This window comes from Danio rerio, chromosome 3 (genome assembly GCF_052040795.2).
Source record: "Danio rerio strain M-AB ecotype USA chromosome 3, GRCz13ab, whole genome shotgun sequence".
Taxonomy (NCBI): Eukaryota; Metazoa; Chordata; class Actinopteri; order Cypriniformes; family Danionidae; genus Danio; species Danio rerio.
The window spans coordinates 2478484-2497043 of NC_141023.1; the positions used below are offsets into that span (position 1 = coordinate 2478484).

At 38.0% G+C, this 18560-nt stretch overlaps 1 protein-coding gene and 1 long non-coding RNA gene across 3 annotated transcripts in view; one reads left to right on the forward strand and one right to left on the reverse strand.

The window, feature by feature from the left end:
• Window positions 1-18560, reverse strand: part of LOC147845392 (uncharacterized) — a 258299-nt gene that overhangs the window by 52924 nt on the left and 186815 nt on the right. The window lies entirely within an intron of this gene.
• Window positions 1410-17592, forward strand: LOC103910189 (interferon-induced very large GTPase 1). 2 transcript variants are annotated; one of them, XM_087243474.1, is made up of 7 exons: window positions 1410-1463; window positions 3907-4055; window positions 8273-8353; window positions 10437-11021; window positions 11431-12054; window positions 12191-12249; window positions 12693-17592. In XM_087243474.1, the coding sequence occupies exons 2-7, from the start codon at window positions 4034-4036 to the stop codon at window positions 17475-17477; spliced, it is 6156 nt and encodes a 2051-aa protein (XP_087099600.1). In that variant the 5' UTR covers window positions 1410-1463; window positions 3907-4033; the 3' UTR covers window positions 17478-17592. The 2 variants fall into 2 exon arrangements, with proteins under 2 accessions (XP_087099600.1, XP_087099599.1); XM_087243473.1 differs by lacking the exon at window positions 3907-4055.

Consider the following 18560-nt stretch of genomic DNA (forward strand, 5'->3'; position numbering starts at 1 on the left):
CGATGTAAAATTTAACATTTCATCTCAAAGTCGGCGACGCGGTGGTGCAATGGGTAGCTCGATCAACTCACAGCAAGAAAGTGTCTGGTACGAGCCTCAGCTGGGTCAGTTTGCATTTCTGTGATGAGTTTGCATGTTCTCTCCGTTTTGCTGTGGGTTTCTTCCAGGTGCTTCGATTTCCCCCACAAGTCCAAAGACATGAGGTACAGGTGAATTTGGTAAGCTAAAATTGGCCATAGTGTGTGTGTGTGAGATTGAGTGTGTTCCAGTGATGGGTTGCAGCTGGAAGGGCATCCGCTGTGTAAAATATATGCTGGATAAGTTGGTTCATTACGCTGTGGTGACCCCAGATTAGTAAAGAGACTAAGCTGAAAAGAAAATGAATCTCAATGTCAAGAAATGCTCCTAAATCATCACATTTACACACATCTCAATTTTGTGTGGTGCGGCATTATTTAGTCGACTCTGATTTTGTGTGATTTTTGTCTTTCTGGTGTTTTCAGCTGTCAATGAAGCAGTCCTGGCAAAATGACAAAGAAAGCTGATCCTGATTGGTCCTCATGCGTGCATTAAAAATGCTGATTGGCTCACAGATAGAAGCTTATAGAGCCAAGCTAGAGCTTGACTTTGTAGATAAACCTTTTTGTTTTTTTTAATTAAAAGTCATAAAATTTAAAACAACTTATAAAAAACATCCCATAATGTAAATAAGTTGCCACTTAATAAGAATATGTCAGTTACTCAATTTTGACAAAAATGTCAGATAGAACCTTATAATACTAAGGTGACGGTGTGCTAATTTCTTTAAGTACTGTTTGTGGTTACTCAATTTAAATGACTAATTTTAAATAAGCTAATTTATTTAATTGTTAATCAATTCATATATGTTGAATTTAATTATTAATATTGCTTGTAATCTGTTACCTCTAATTTATTGAGTAGATATGGGGTATTATTTTTTACTGTGTAACAGCATGCAGAGGAAATCTTTAACCAGCAAGCCTTTTAAAGCACATTAAACTAACCCACTTTTCTTTTTATAAATAAGTGCAGTCTCCTGTGAGTGTAACTACAAGAAAGTTATTTTCTGCTGTGAAAGTATGTTGCATTGTACAGTATATTGAGACAGACGTGCCAGAATTGCTGAGTTCTGTAACATGATACTTTAATATATTTTCAAAAGCAGATTGTAGAGACATTTTAATCGCATACAATTAAAAACATCATATCACAATGGGTGCAGAGAGAGTGGTTGTTTTGTAGGCAAACATCAGGGCCTTGAAATTGACCAGTGTAAACTGATGAACACCAATGTCAAATGTGCTCTTTTGATCAAAATCTCGGATCTGTAGGAGTATTTGTCATCCACTCCTCCCTCTCTTGGGTTCAATAACTCCACCCACCTGTTCAGAGAAACAGTTTCCTTGTTCCTGAAGAGATGCAAACAACACATGAACGCTCAGGTATTACATTTTAACCTTCTCTATTGATGTTTGTAATATATAGATAAATACAGGTGTAAAATATAACAAGCATTTGAATAGTAAATGTGATTCTCTTCAGTTTTTAGTGTTTGAGCAGTAGCTTTCACTTTCATCTTTTTCATTCTCAAAGAACAAATCCAGTGTCTGCCAAAGTGTTGTGAACCATAAAGCTTTTGTTACAAGTATAAACGATGAGAAACGTGTCAGAGCTGTACTACCTATGTTGCTCATAGTTTAATCAAAAACATAGTTTTTGGTTGTTGACAATGTACAGCGAGTGATGATCTTTATGAGACAATAATGTAAAGATTGCGGCACAAAATCAAACCATATTAATATAATATTATTTTGTTACTTAGCTTGCTTCTTTTTTTAATAATACGAAACTGTTCAGTTTAGAAGTTAAACCGAAGACACCTGAAGGCAAAAAGCCTGTTCTGCTAGTTCAACAGGACAAGTAAGGTCACATGGTGTTGGTTGTAATGAGAACTATGCTGCTAGGTTAGTTAACCTTATAGAATAAAGGTTACTCCTAAAGCCTAGTTCACATTACATGACTTTAAACAGGGGTGTCCAAACTCGGTAATAGAGGGCCGGGGTCCTGCATAGTTTAGCTCCAACTTGCTTCAACACACCTGCTTAGAAGTTTCTAGTATACCTAGAAAGAGCTTGATTAACTGGTTCAGGTGTGTTTAATTAGGGTTGAAACTAAAACTTGCAGGACACTGGCCTTCCAGGACTGAGTTTGGACACCCCTGACTTTAATAATCGGCAGATCACTGTGTCATTTACACTACATGACTTAATTTTTTGTCTTTTAATTACTGTGGTGTTACACTACGTGACACTACATAAACGATTTACAAGAGGGGGGTCTGGGGTGGCACCGGACATCCCTGACATCTGATTGGCTACCCCAGAATTTTATATGCTGCTGGCAGTTTCTGATGCTGATTGACACGATTCTGGCTAAAATGTGAATCACAATTTTTTTTATATATAAAATCAAGATCATGATTTTCTCACAATTCTGTAGATGTGAAATAAAAGTTAATATTGGTAGGCTGTTGTTATTGTTAATTCTCAAGCGTATGGTAAAACAACAATAGAAATAATAATAATAGGCCTATGTGTAGGTCTACTGTTGGTTAAAATGCAAAGTTTTAAATTCATTATGGTGGACTTAAACAGACTTTCAATACGTCCTGTTTGTTAATTAAATAAATGTTAAATAAATAAATGTTAATAAATAAAAATAAATTTTAATAGAAATGATGACATCTGAATATAACTATTCATAATTCTGAAGTTGATCATTTGTCATTGACAGCATTATTAGACTATTTGTTTTCACTGGTAAAATCAGACATTTGTCATTATCAGATTTCTTCTTGAATGATATTCAAAATTATAGGCTAGGGTTGTTATACTGACACAGTAAACATTTATTTTCATGCACAACACTTTGTGTTAGCTATAAAAGAAAAAACATATCAAATGCTTGCTGTAATCGTAACTGTAAAATGCCATATGATCATTTAAATGATGTGCCTGTGGGAGCGAGTTCAAGCCAAACAGTGAGAACAGCGCCTACTAGGGTCACAGAATACGATCATCACAGAATTTGGTATAACACCATCTTTACTTTCACTTCCCCATGCAAATCATTCTTTCAGCGCGGCTCTCAAACGATCAATGTGTGCAACAAACTGAACGTTATTTACCACGTTATTACTTGTTATTCACAGCCTATGCAGGTTCTGTTCACTAAAGTGTAGTGATTTGTCTTTCTGTGATTTGTTTGCATGCGTGCATTCTTGTTAGTAGCCTAAACAAACAGCTAACGGTCGCCTCGTGTGATTTCGCAGTCACGAATACATTACATTCAGACAGAAATTACATTTCTGGGTGAATTATACCTTATAAATACAGTATGTGCACTGCTGTATACTGCTGTTCCATTTGAAGAAGTACCTGACTTGTGTCCTTGCATCCTCGGTAGTTCGTTCTTCCGAGTCTAAATTTGGAAAGTCTGAATTTCCAAGGACACAAATCTAAACTTTGCGTACTTGGTACACACAACCAGATTTGTCGGCGAGCTCGTTAACTTTCAAATTAGGTTCAACTCAGGCTTAAAATCCTGTAGTGTGAACAAGGCTTAAGCAGCTTTACAGTATCATAAGATTGTGCAATGCCAAATCTGAAACATCACTATGGACAATGACATCTGGGCTTCGCGACACTGTGTTAACATGTGCTCTTCATCAGATTTGTTTATCAAATATTTTAGAACATTGATAATGTTAGGAACATTAGAGTAGGCCTATTTAAGGTTTGCCACACTCCAGCAAGCAAAACATTTATTCGGTTTAATGCTTTGTATATTTTACAACTTTACATTTTCTTTTTTTTGAAGAAGAAGAAACAGCAAATGCATTTTCAACCCTAAAGAAATGTGCCCGTGAACAGTAGAACACAGAAAACTAAGCTTTAGATGTTGGACATGAACACAGAGAAAAGGCACTGACAACATCCATCATCATTACAGAATGGACAAAAGAGATGGCAAGGGTGAGTGTTTTATGTTTACATTAATCTTAAAAAGAAAAATTTATTTTAGTTCGATAGATAGTTGTACAGAAACAGTTTGAAGACCAGGAAATGTATGTAAACTTCTTAGAAAGAAGACTTAGAAAGTTTTCATTTTCGGTATTCAGTATTTTTGAATTGTCTGCAGCTTTGATTTTAGAGCAGTTTGATTGACAGTCAATCAGGCGAATCGTAATGCCAATATTCTTTACAGTCTCTTATAGGGGTGACCCTGAATCAGGATTAAATAGTGGAAAATAAATTTATGAATCTTTTTTATTATTCATCTAATATTAGAATCTGGATGGGGGCAGAGCATCAGCTAATCAAATGAAAAAAGCCAAATCATGTTTGAGGCACAACATCGATGAAAACAAAAATCAAAATGAATTTAAAGTGTGCTAGATGGATCATCTAGATAGACTGGGATGCATCATCAGTGATGTACCCTGGGGTCTCTTTGTGTTTTGGGTCTTTCAACATCAGGCACCCTCCCCCAGGTGACCCAGCTAAGGTTGATCAGACCCCTGCTTGCGTCCCAGTAGCCATCACCTATAGATCAGCCCTTTTTATCCACAGCCATCTTGTGGCTTTTTCTGCAGCTTTAAAAATGGACTTAATAGACCTCTTCCTAGCTGCTACTGCCAGGCCTAGTTGGTTAAAGGCTTTACAGAGTGATTGCCCTGCAAACCCTCTACAGCCCACCTCTACTGGCTCATAGTGGGTTTAAGCATTGGGCATTGTGAGTTCAAGAAAAATCAACTTTCTTGTTGCCTCAGAAATTTTAATGAGGCGAACAATCCAGTGCTCACAGTGACTGGAGTTCAATTCCCGCCTCACCACTCTATGCTGATCCTTTCCCTCTCCCTGCTCCCCATGCTTTCCTGTCAATACTCTCTACTGTCCTATCCATTAAAGGTGAAAACCCCGAAAAATGCATAATGTTGTCAATGTGTTTTCCATTATTTATGACTCGATTGCACAAATGAACAATTTCTTACAAGGGTGTTATTTCTTAATTGGTTATTTTAAGCACTGAGGATCAATTCTGCACTTTTGAATTCTGCACAATATATAATTCTGAATCCTTAAAAAAATGTTTTATTAATGCATTGTAAAACACTTTACAAAAATCTACAAAAAGAACAACATAAACATGTAACAATAAGCAAATGCACTTATTGTTTGTTATGAGCAAAAAGTATTTTGAGCAAAAAAACAAAATAAAATAATAGATAAATAAAAGAATTATCATAAAAAAGTCTACAATGTGTTGACCAGAAATAGTATCCAGTACCAAGCTGAGAATTGGGGGGTGGGGACTCAATCAGAAAGAGCAGGGTCAAGCTGAAGAATTTGGACATGTTTGCGAAGGGGTTCCCGCAGTTTAATGTAAATGGTGCTAGGTCGGTAAAGAGAGTACATAATTTTCTCTTATTTCGTAAAATAAAAAACATTCAGGATTCAACAATAAAGATTTTTTTCTACTTACCCGAAAATCACTTGATTTTTTCCCCTCATGTTGTACCCAAGACTTTTAGCATCATAATTTGATGTTGCCACCTCTTCGCTGTACTAGTTTTTACCAAGTTATGGAAAAAATAAGGTGCTAACAATATCCAATCACATGAAAGGAACTGAAAAGCATTATAGTGTTCACGACTTCACAGAGAAATTAGTATTTAAAGGCTTGAAAGGACAAACTGTTTCTCAATTTTAAGACTCAGGTCAGTAACGCTCCTGTATACTGTCCTAAGCATCTCGCACACTGGCCCCGGGCCATCAGGCAGTCTTTTTGTTGAGCCCTGACATTTCTTATCCAACAAGTGTGAGAAGCAGGGTAAGGGCCCTTCCAGTTCAGGAGAATTAATCGTCTAGCCAGAAGGGTTAAGAAGGCTACAAAGTTTACAAAATGAGAGGGTAAGGTGTGGTCGGGCGGAAGAACACCAAATTAAACAATAATTGGACATGGTGGGATATCAACAGTGGTAATAGCTGACTGCCAGAGAACATTTTGTCTCCAAAACAAAAGCAGGGAAGGACAGGTCCAAAACACATACCAGAACATATCTTGGACCAATAGCCGCATTTCCACTATCTGGCCAGTGTGAGCCAGGGCTTTTATTGGGCCAGGCCGGGCCAATTGCCCGGGAGGTTGAGCAGTGAGGCCGAAATCATGTCGCGTTTTCACTGTCAGGCTAGTAGCTCGCAGTGCGTCATGCAAACCCCGCCCCCAGAACATCCCCCGAATCAAACGTCACTCAAACCGCCCACTTCAGCGGGAATCAGGCAGATAAAGCACACCACATCATCACAAAACTATTCAAATGAAGACAACCAAAACAAACAAATGACCCGTTACTGTTCAGCAGTACAATGTAAGTCTATACGCACATACCTGTGTGTTCTCATTCATCATATTCATTTACTCGCGGACCGACTGTTGGCATCGAAATCCAGTGGTCTTGCCACTAACGGAGTGACCCAGCACAGGGAGCGCACACATCCATAATATAAAACCACATATATAAAATTCTCCATTAATAACTCGATATAAAATGTATTTTATAACATCCTCAGTTAGACAGACGCTGTCCAACATTCATCCCAAATGCTCCGGAGAGAACTGAAACATTAATTTTCCCTATAGGCTTTGACACTTAATAGGTGATTCTCTTTATTTAAAGATGTTGCTTATTATATCTGAAGTAAAGGAAAGTGTTCAGTGTTTCAGCACATAAGAGCAGCATGTAAAAAAATATAGCCTATTTCGTTGCGCTCAGCAGCTTTGCACTAATAAAGCTCTTTATGTATTAAAATTTCCTTTTTTAATTTTACCACATCATATAAAAACGAACACATTTTGAACTTGCAGTTTTCCCTGATGCGTCTGTAAAGTGCTGCCACTATTGTTTTGAGCCTACAAAGTGGACACGAAATTTGTAAAGTTTGTCTTTCTGTTGCATTCACTTAGTGTATTATCACCAAAATAAATAAAAACAATAAAAATAAAAGATAAAAGCTGCACGGCATCAACAGAGCTGTGAAGGGAGCGCTCTTTTCCTCGGTCTCATACACACATACAGGCATCTAAACACACAAACACACCTTTTAAACTTGACAAAAACCCTCAAAAACCTTTACTGTCTGCTGTGTCTTTAATATGGTGTAAAGATTATTATGCGTTATTGAAACATCAAGAAGGATGCAGCAAAGTCACTTATAAATTAAAACTACTTTATTATTTTATGCAACAGCCTTACATTTAAAAGGGAAACATAAAGGTGATCATAGGCAAAAAGACCCCAGCCTATAGTTTGTTCCAGATGTTTTCTTTCCCTTTATTTATTTGTTTATGTGTTTGGCGCATGTACTCATGTGCGATCAGAAAACTGCCCGCCTCTCCTTTCACTCCGCCCCGGCTGGCCATCTTTGGCCCAAGGTATTTGGCGGGCCGAAAAATGCTGGCCGCTGGCCCCAAGAAAGCCTCGATTTAGCCCGATTAGGCCCTGGAAGTGACAGTGGAAACGCAACAAGCCTTGGCTCGCTAGCTTTAGGCACGATAGTGGAAACGCGGCTAATGAGCTCTATGCACTACCTTGCGTTGTATTAGCCTGTGATGTGCACAGATTGAAGAAGAATTAAGCCTGTTCAAGGCCGCTTTCCATGTCACCTCAATTTCAATTCCAGTGTTTTGAGATCAGGTGGTCTGTAAATTATCATTAGAAAATTGCAGATTAACAATTATATTAAATTATTTAGAAATTGAACCTTTAGCACAGGGATCTTTGCTAAACCTGAAGCAGATGGTGCATTTTGGAAAGTTAACATATTTTTTGTGCACAAAATCTCGAATTTGTTAATATCTGAAAAAAATTGGTCTAAATTAAATTGAGAAATCAACTGACCAAAAGAGGCAAAAACACCATAGATGTAAAGCTTACAAAAAGAAGACAATCTAAGATCTCTCCATGAGGCATAAGCACTGTCCAAGATGGAAGGGTAAAACAGGATTGGAATGTACTAGGGATAATAAAGGGATATTATGAAGACCAATGTGCCACAAAAATTGTTTCCAAATTTTGAGACTGTTTTTACAATTATATTATTTGAATATTTAATTGGGTCATTGCATATGGGAGGCATAAAAGAGCAGCCAAATCATTTGTTTTAATGTTAATGTTTTTTTTTCTTTGCAGCGAACATTCACCGCAGAAGAAGCAACAGCATGGAACGACCCGATATAAAGATGTCTATGGCTAGAGCAATCAATGCATCACGTAAGAACCTGTGAAATTCAATTCTTCTTTCCCGCAATGGCACCAAGCCAGAGAAAGCCTAGCATATGTGACGGGTGGCAGGTGGGCAGATGGAGCTAGACCTCCAATCTGACAATATTAATGATTTACCCGACTATGCCACCTTGGGAATTTCACCCAAAGAATTTAAATACACGCACCACCCATATAAAAGGCACGCACAAGTTCGTTCCACCAAATTGCAGTCAGAGATATTGGCACGGTACAAAAAATAGATCTCTTTAATAACAAATCTCAAATAAAAACAACAGGATTAAAACCAATATTTCGACATTGACATGACAGTTTGTAAATTTATAAAGGTGCCCCAGGGCCAGAGCTCGCCAGCGTTAGGGAAAGTGGCCAGACTGTACTTCAGGCAAGTGAAAACCACTACAATCCACTGTGTAAAAATAAGAGAGCACCCACACGCACAAACCAGCACACAGTGATCACTACACACTGTGAGGAATTCTAAAATGTCCAATAAAATTAGCCTCCCACCCCAGGGAGCTCTGGCTCTGTCACCGGCCGAAAAGTCAGACCACTGGCCTGCAATTAAACAAAAAAATAAATCAGTTACACAAGTAAATTATTAGATAAACAAAACACAAAAATGTAATAAAGTTGATAAATGAAAACATGCTGGATGAATAAGTCAAAATAATAAAAATAAACAAATAAATCCAGCCGCACTATATAGATTTATCCAATAAAGAAAATGAAACCCAAACAAACTAAGATAGATAAATGTACCAACAAAAATAAGTTAAACAATCCTTGTGTAACCAAAAACAGAACTCAAAAAGATAAACAATTAAGAAAACAAAACGAAAGACCAAAATCTAAGAAAACATGAAAAAAACACGGGAAACAGGATAGCACTGTAGCTGCACACGGATGCGGAGCGCCTGACGGAGCTCCCCTCACTGAGTGCCACTCAGCCTACAAACAAGTCAATCGTCATGATAGAGTCCAAAATCTGCTATAAGCCATTTGCAACTACATGCAAACACCTACCTACTGCTCACCGAAGGGAATCGGGGTTCAATCAGTCACTCAAAAGGCAGATAGCACGTAGATTTCAGTCAACAGCCGGCACAGCCAACACACAGTCGCGCACCTGCATCTGGTTCTCGCAGCTGAGAAAAGCGGACACAGCGTTTCCAGAATGATTGCGACAACCGCAACATGAGACAGACGCTTGCTTACCTTTCCCAGTCCTTACACGCATTCTAGCGTTGGCGATTGCAGCCAAACATTTCAGACGAAGCAACTTCCAGCCCGATCAAAACCCCTCACCGCCCTCAACAGGTGTGGGAAGTGACGAAGCGCGTTCACGGCGCCGCAACTAATCAGGTGACGCGTACCAGGTAGCAAATGCTTCCCTCTTTTTATAGCCGAATGCCGTTTTGTGATAGGACAGAGAAAAGGACCCGTAAATTAATGACACTAGGCAACTAATTACCTCTCCTGCCACACATAGTATTAAATAACATTTGTTTTGCTTGCAGAGATTTTAATACAAAAAATTAATGGCAAAAACAAAACATTTGTGCTTTGTAAAATACACACGGTTGCCTATGGAGGACAGCGATGATAATTATTTTACACATAATCTGTTGAGGCTATTCATTAAAGATTAACAATGTTAAGTAACTAGATTGTTTACTTTATCTTGTCACAGTTTAAACAGACAGACTTTCAAATATTTTAGAAGAAGTTGATGAATTGCTGTGTTGTAAACCCAGCAGCTTCAATCTCTTCTAGAAATCTAAATGTAATCCATTCTAAAAAAGATAAAAACGACTGCATCAAAAAACTCACAGAAGAGTCCGTTCATGTATTTAAAATGTACATTTGAAAGTGTTAAAATAATTATGGCTGAACAAGGTCAACTTTCTTTTATAACCAAAAACGCACTCATTTGGAGCTGAACTTTTTTAGCATTTAGAGATTTACTTACTTAAAAACCAACCTCTCGACACTAAGCTTAACTACTTTTTAACATGTTATCAAATTAATTTGCTTGCCCTGCTTTTTCATAACACATTATGTGTTTCAGTGAGTGATCTGAGGATTGTTCTGCTGGGGAAGACCTTGTCAGAAAACTGCAGAGTGGGAAATAAGATATTAGAAAAGAAAGTGTTTGACAGTGAAGCTTCCTCTGATCAAGTGCAGAGCCAAAGAAGAATGCACAAAACTGTTATCAACGTTCCTCATCTGCTCCAGCCACCTCTCTCAGATGATCATATCACACAGACAGTCAGAGAGTGTTTGAGACTGTCTGATCCAGGACCTCACGTGATTGTTCTGGTCTTCCAAAATGAAGAGTGTTCAGCAGATGATCTAGAACATGTGGAGAAGGTGCTCAACTATTTCTCTAGCAAGGCTTTTGAACACACCATGGTCATCACAACAGAAGAAGCAGAACGTGTAGAGCTGAGTAAAGTCAATTACTTTATAAAGGAAATCATTAAAAAATGTTTTAACAAACATTACAACCTTACAAAAAACAGCTCATCTGCTGATCTAAGAGAGAAATTAGAGGCAGTTGTGCAAACAAGCAGTGGACGCTATTTGCAGTGTAATAAGTTGGAATATTTAGTTGGTTCAGGGAAATCCATGGAGCAACAAGTCATAAAAATAGGTGAGTCAGAAAATATTTAATGTTTTTTAATAAATGAGGATGATTTTTTTTTTTTAAACTAATGTGAAAATTACTCTCTTAGCACATTCTAGCCTATGGTTTGTTATATAATCTGTGCAAAAAGAAACTGTAAAAATGCTTGAATGTACGATATGCTGATTGTGTAATATACACAAACAAGTACTTTTTTGGTTTATACCTGATGAGTGGGACAGGGTTGATTACCAAGGTTAGCTAAGAGAGGCCAGTGTTTTGCACAGCCTACTTATTACCACTGATACCTACATATCACAAAAATTACTTATTAACAACATGTTTTCACAACACAAATCATCCTACTTGATCTTTTCCTGTTGTACATTTTAATGTGCAGAATAACATTTTATTGTTTATCTTTATTTAACTTTAGGTTTGGGTAAAGAGTTACCGCTGACTCTTGTGCTATTTGGAAACTCTGCTTCAGTCCAGTTTAGACATGACAACATTCTGCTTGGAGAAGAAAAGATATGTTTTAACACTACAGAAACAGCTAGGATTATTCCTGTTCAGAGGAAAATAGCTGAATACTTTGTTAGTGTGATCAACATGACTGACTTACATGAGACTGAACTGTACCAGGACACTGTTGATCATGCCATTGATCATCTAGTGAAGGAAATTGAAATTCATTCATTCATCTTTGTTGTGCGACTGGGCCAGCTGACTGATGCTGATAAGACGGGTCTTGAATGGCTTCAGAGAGTGTTTGGTGACGAAGTTCTTCAGTTTGTGCTGATTCTCTTCACATATGAGACAGAAGAAGAATGTGGCTCTATTATAAAAGATCCAAAGACAAACCCAGATCTGGAGCAGCTGCTGGAGAAATGTGGAGGACGATACCACACCTGCAACAAGATGATGAACAGCCAGTCAGAAATGAGAGAACTGATGAACATGATAGAGCGTCTGTTTAAGGAGAATCAGCAGTGCTACAGTGGAAAGTTGTACAAAACAGAATTGAAGCAAAACTACCAAGGAGCTGAAAGTGGAAGTGGTAAACAATTATTTGTTAATCGTTACTAATGTATTGTTACTGATTTAGTATAAGTTAGCTATACCAAAGTGAGATGTAATTCGTACACAGCAATAATCATTAATATCAGCATTCAATGATGTGTTTGTTTAAACAGATCAAGTCACAACCAGGAAAAAGAATATTGACACAAGCTTGAAAAAAGACACACACAAGGTATGGTAATAGTAGGGCCAGATGGAATCTACAGATGTTTTTTGCTATTTCTTGGTAAAATTTTGGTAAAAATCTGCAGATTTCTGTGGAATTATTTTGGGAGTATCATAACTAAAACCTTAATATGTAAAATAAAAAATAATACCTTTTAAACTTTAATGTTTAAAATGCAAATCCAATTAGATTCACTTTATTTGGTAAACAAAGCAAGTCTCTCATATACTATACTAAAAGAATAAATATTACTGTACAAACTACATTGTACATAAATAAGAAGAACATTTTTATATTAGTCAATAATATTACTGTAGTCAGTTTTAAAAACTGAATAAATCTGCGGAAATCTGCACGCGCTGATTCAGTGTGGGCCTAAATATTACTTAAGCATCAGTATACAATTGTTAAACAGTACAAAATCATAACATGATCTATTACATTTACAGGGGACAGCTTCAGTAAAAGAAACAAGACTGGAACAAGAGAAAGGAAAGGAAATTAATGTGAAGATAAAGCATCTCTTTCACAGACTTGATCTTCAAGTCACACATTATAAACTGACAACTGCAGATGTTCTTCAGTTAACTGCACATTCATTACAGTCCCATGATTCTTATGATGAGAAGAAACTGGCACAGATTTTTTTACATAAACTACTGATGATGAACTATAGTGGAAGATACATCACTGTTGAGGAGAACAATGAACAGCATCTTATTCAGCGAAGAGACAATAACTCAATTGCAGAAATGGGTGATTTTTTTAAAGCAATGTCTTTTTCTACCAACGAAATGAGCAATTCTGAGCAAATTCATCCAATGGATGTTCAGATGGCTGTGTTTCATTCTTCTGATGGTTTCCTAAAGCAGCTGATGGTCACTAAACTGTCCCAGTGTCAGTTCGCTCTGCCTCTGCTTGTTCCTGATCCAGAAACACAACAGATTGAGTTTCCTCTCTGGACATTCAGACAAATCAACAAGAGCTGGAAGATCAGAAACACCAACAATGAAACCATCAGTCAAACCCAGCCCATCTACAAGGTACAAACTCCAATGGTGTTTTTCTTCAGGTTTGGCTCTGTGTCTTCATCCAAGTCTCAGCTGATGAACAGTCTGATCAATGACAAACACAACACGTTCTTCCACAGGAACTGCCCAGGCAGCAGCAGATCCAGAGTCCTGATGGATGGAGTGGTGGAGATCGCCTGGTTCTGCCCTTCTGGAGCAGATGATGATAAATTCAGTGACTGTGTGGCCTTCTGTAATCTACATGGAGATGCAGGAGACCATGAGAAACAGTGGAAGATGCTCACTGAGATGGCCTCAGTCAACGTGCTTCTTCTGCAACAAATGGACAGGAATGACAGACATGCAGAAAAAATTCAAAACCTGTACAAGGACTCAAAGCCACTGATTTGTCTTTTTACTGAAGATGGATCGACTGTAACTGAGCCTATGAAAAGGAAATACAAGATTGGTATGAAAGACAGAAACCAGGCAGATGTCTCTAAAGATCTCAGAAGAGCTATAAATGATTGTCTCTCAGAATCATCCTTCACTTTCAGACTTGAAGATGTGTCCAAACACTCAGACATCAGAGTAGATGAGGAAGATGATGAAGACTGCAGGAGAGGAAGAGCAGCAGCACAGCAGATGATCAGTTTACTGGAGGAGAAAAAACTGACAGAAATCAAAGAATCATTTCTGCCTCATCAGGGGAAACTGTGGCATCAGTGGAGTCAGAAGAACAAAGAACTACATCGACTCCGAGGAGATGAGATAGAAATTGACATCAGTAGAAAACAAACAGACTTAAAGCAAATCCGCCAACAGCAGCTTAAATCTGACATCAGTGAGTTTATGGAGTTCTTCATTAAACAAATGAACTCAGACACCAGAAATAAAAATGCTTATTTTCTTAAATGGCTTGAAATCCTATTGGATGATTATATTTCTGATGACCTTTCTGCTCTGCAACACAAATATGATGAAAAGTGGTCAGCAGTGTTAAAATTGAAAGAGATTGATGTTTACGAATCTGAGCAACTCAAATCTGAACAAGCTGAACTTGAGATAATATCTGAGGATCTTCAAGCTGCAGCTTTTGGTCTGGAGCACATCATGAGGGAGATCGGTCAGATCTATGAATCATGTTCATCTGTGAAGGAGAACAAGAAAGATCTGCCGGTTCACTTCTCTTCTCTCCCGAGTCTCGCTGCAGAGATGATGATCTCTGGGTTTCCGCTGGAGCTGATGGATGGAGATGCTGCTCATGTTCCTCTGGTCTGGATCTCTGCTGTTCTTGATCAGCTCATCCAGAAACTGGGAGACCAGACCAGAGTCTTTATGCTGTCAGTTTTAGGGATTCAGAGCTCTGGGAAATCCACCATGCTGAACGCCATGTTTGGACTCCAGTTTGCCGTCAGTGCTGGCAGGTGCACCAGAGGAGCTTTCATGCAGCTGGTCAAAGTGTCTGAGGAGATGAAAACACAGATGAACTGTGACTATATTCTGGTTGTTGATACTGAGGGTCTTCGTGCTCTAGAACTGGCTGGAAGATCAACAAGAGATCATGACAATGAATTGGCCACATTTGTTGTTGGTTTTGCAAATCTGACACTGATCAACATTTTTGGAGAAAACCCATCTGAGATGCAGGACATTCTTCAGATTATTGTTCAGGCCTTTCTGAGGATGAAGAAGGTCAGACTGAATCCCAGCTGTGTGTTTGTGCATCAGAACATTTCAGACATCACAGCTGGAGAGAAAAATAAAGAGGGTAGGAGACGACTGCTTGAAACACTGGATAGGATGACCAAACTTGCTGCTGAAGAGGAAGTCTATGATGCAGAACGCTTCAGTGATGTCATTAGATTTGATGTTCAGAATGATGTGAAGTATTTTGCTCAGCTCTGGGAGGGCAGTCCACCAATGGCTCCACCAAACCCAAAGTACTGTGAGAATATTCAAGAACTAAAGGAAACAATAATTTCTCAAGCCTCAAAATCAGATGGAATGACATTGAAAGATTTAAAAGATCGTATTAAAGATCTCTGGGAGGCTTTAGTTAAAGAACGTTTTGTCTTCAGCTTCAGAAATTCCCTGGAGATTTCAGCCTATAGGAAACTAGAGAATGAATACAGCAAGTGGTCCTGGAGTCTTCGCAGTGCCATGTTGGAAATTGAGAACAAACTAAACAATCAAATAGAAAATGAAGCAATTCATAAGGTTGAGGAATCTGATTTACACATCGAACTAAAAAAGACAAGTGAAGAAGTAACAAAGTCTTTGGAAGAGTTCTTTGAGAAAGACAAAGATGCTGGAATATTAATTAACTGGAAAACATCATTTAACATCAAAGTCATGGATGTTCAGGAGAACATTGTGAGAGGAACAAAGAGAAAACTAAACAACATTCTTCAACAACGAGACATGAAGAAAAAGATTGATGCTCAGAGGACACATCATGAAAACACTCTCTATGAAAAGAGCAAAGAACTCGCCTTAAAACTCAAAGATAAGGCAAACAATGATGATACACTGAAAGCAGAGTTTGATTCATTTTGGAAACAATGCATGAACAAGATCACCACAGATATTCAACCTTCTGTCAAACATGTTGAGATACTGACTGATGTAAAGCGAATTCTCACTGACGTATATCAGGGATGTCTTCCCGTAGACCACTTGGAAGAGGGTACTGAGTACAACAAAATCTTTACAGTGACAAGTTTTTCTCAATATGTTGTTTTCAAAAGGTCCACAAAAAGAGAGCGTACAGAGGCTGGAAAAGATGCTAGCACAACAGAAAAAGAATACCATCCATCTCTGTCTACAGAGTTTGCAAATAATATAAAAAACTTTGTCGATGATGTCTTTCAGGGGTCAAGCAAGATGATTGAGTCATTTAATATTTCAAAGATGGGCTACAACATTAGCTACATTCAACAACTTATTGATCACATCAAGGCAAGAGTAACAAAATACCAAGAGGTATCAGTGAAGTATGTGTTCAAGAATGAATTCTTTGTGGATTTGGTCTGTTCTATCTGCCAGAGAGCAAGCAAGATGATAACAGACCAACACAAACTGTTCAGAGATGCCAATGATCCTCTTCTCTACTTGGAGAGAAAAAGAGTGGAGTACTATAGTATTTTCCAGAAATACTGTCATGGAGCTGCATCAGCTGCTATTTTTGGTCAAATTATTTGTCAGAAACTGAAGGAGCCCATTGAGCAGAGCATCTACAAGAAAACTGCCAGAGATCTGACAGATGAAATGAGATCAAACTGTGAATCACTGAATAGAAACAGATCAAATCTGGAGAAACACATCCTGAAGACACTGGCAGAAGAGGAGGACTTTGGCAAATACATGAACTACATTAATAATCCTAAAGATCACTTCAAGAGTTTCATCAGAGATGAAGTCAGGCGCTACATCAGAGATAAGTTCAGCGTCAGTGTTTTACCCAAGATGAAGGAGAACATTAAACTCCTGCAGCAGAAGATCATGAACGCAGCACATCAATCTACTGAACATGTTCAAGTCAACAGTGGAGATGTTGGTTTGTGGTTGAAGAGTTTCACACAGCAGCTCTCAGATCAGCTGATCTTCTCTGAAAAAGACCTCAGTGGAGTCAAACATGATGATGTTGATGATTTTAGACTCCTAGAAGATGTGATCAGACAAGAGCTTACTGCTGTAATGTCAAACATCAGCAGCAGATTCAACACAGACACATTTCCAGTAAAGCTGGACTATAAGTTCAGGCCAGATGAGCTTCTGATTGATCACTTCTGTCGGTGCTGTTGGGTTCAGTGTCCGTTCTGTCTGGCCATCTGCACAAACACCATAGAGGATCATCATGAGGATCACAGTGTTTCTTTCCACCGTGTAATTGGTCTAAATGGAATACACCCCTGGAATACCACCCACTTGTCTGCCCATATCTGCACATCAGCAGTAGTAAATAGCAATCTTTATTTTTGTCCCGATGAAACGCGTAGAGTTCTCTGGAGAGATTACAGAACAGCAGGAGACATTTATGAAAAGTGGAGCATCACCTCTGATCTCTCTGAACTGCCCTACTGGAAGTGGTTTGTGTGCAGATTCCAGAAAGATCTGGAAAAACACTATGATAAAACATTTGAGGGGAGTGGTGAGATCCCAGAAACATGGAGAATTTACTCACAACAGGAGGCATTTGACAGTTTGGATAAATACATTTAAATAAATGTCTTTTTGAGTCTCTACAAATCACAGAAAACCATTTTAGGCAATTAGATCAGTTTTAGGTTGCTGTTTGATTTAAATAAATCAGAAACCAGTCAAATTGCAGTTTACAGGATACATCAGATTTTGATAAAAAAAAAAAAAAGTTCTGTTTTAAGACCGGGTTGGTCAATTTTGGTTTAAAAATACCATGGTTTGAAAGTTTCTTCATATAGGTTGTCCTAGCTGTCTGTTCAAATATATATTTGCATATCTATTTGCACTCTGTTTATAAAGACAGGATATGACATCAGTGTGCAGAGTGAAAATGGAAAGCTGACAACAAATCAGACATACCTTGGTGTACTCACACTAGATAATCTCAAATGGAAAAGTTGGACCAACTAGTTTGACTATTGTAATTGATACATGTATGTTTATATTTCACTGGCTTTAAGATGCTGTATAAATCCTAGTAAGGGCGAAAAAACCCACATTTTACAGTTTTAACTACTTAGGTACAGGTATCCTTTAATATTTTCAATTCATTTCCATGTGTTTGGTCCAGGGGTTTTCTTGTATTATGTGACAATACTTCTACTGTCTTTGTAACATGTTTATTTGTCTTGTTATTAGTAGGGATGGCTGACATAAAACTGATGCTTGGAGAGGGTGTCAACATCCCATAGTGCAGATGTTTTAAAACACTGCTCTGGAGCATTTCGAAATACCCAGGTCACATGACTAAAGCAATTGAAAGGATTGGTCATTTTACAAGAGTTTAGAGACCTGGCATTCCTGACTAATCTGCTTTTGATAGACAGGGTCAGAAACAATACTACTATCGCATATAGCCTAGTGGTCTTTACAGGCACAGTGCAACTGCACTGTGAACATCCTGAGTTTGTGTACCAGCTTGTACAGATAATGTCTTTATTAATGTCTAAGAAAAAAAACAACAACAACACATATTTATTCACAGAGTTCATTCAAAAGTCATACCAATATTAACACAAATTACTTTACAAGAACAAATCCATTTTTGCTTCACCTGGATTCAAACCCAACATGTCTGCATGTCAGTCAGGAATACTAACCACT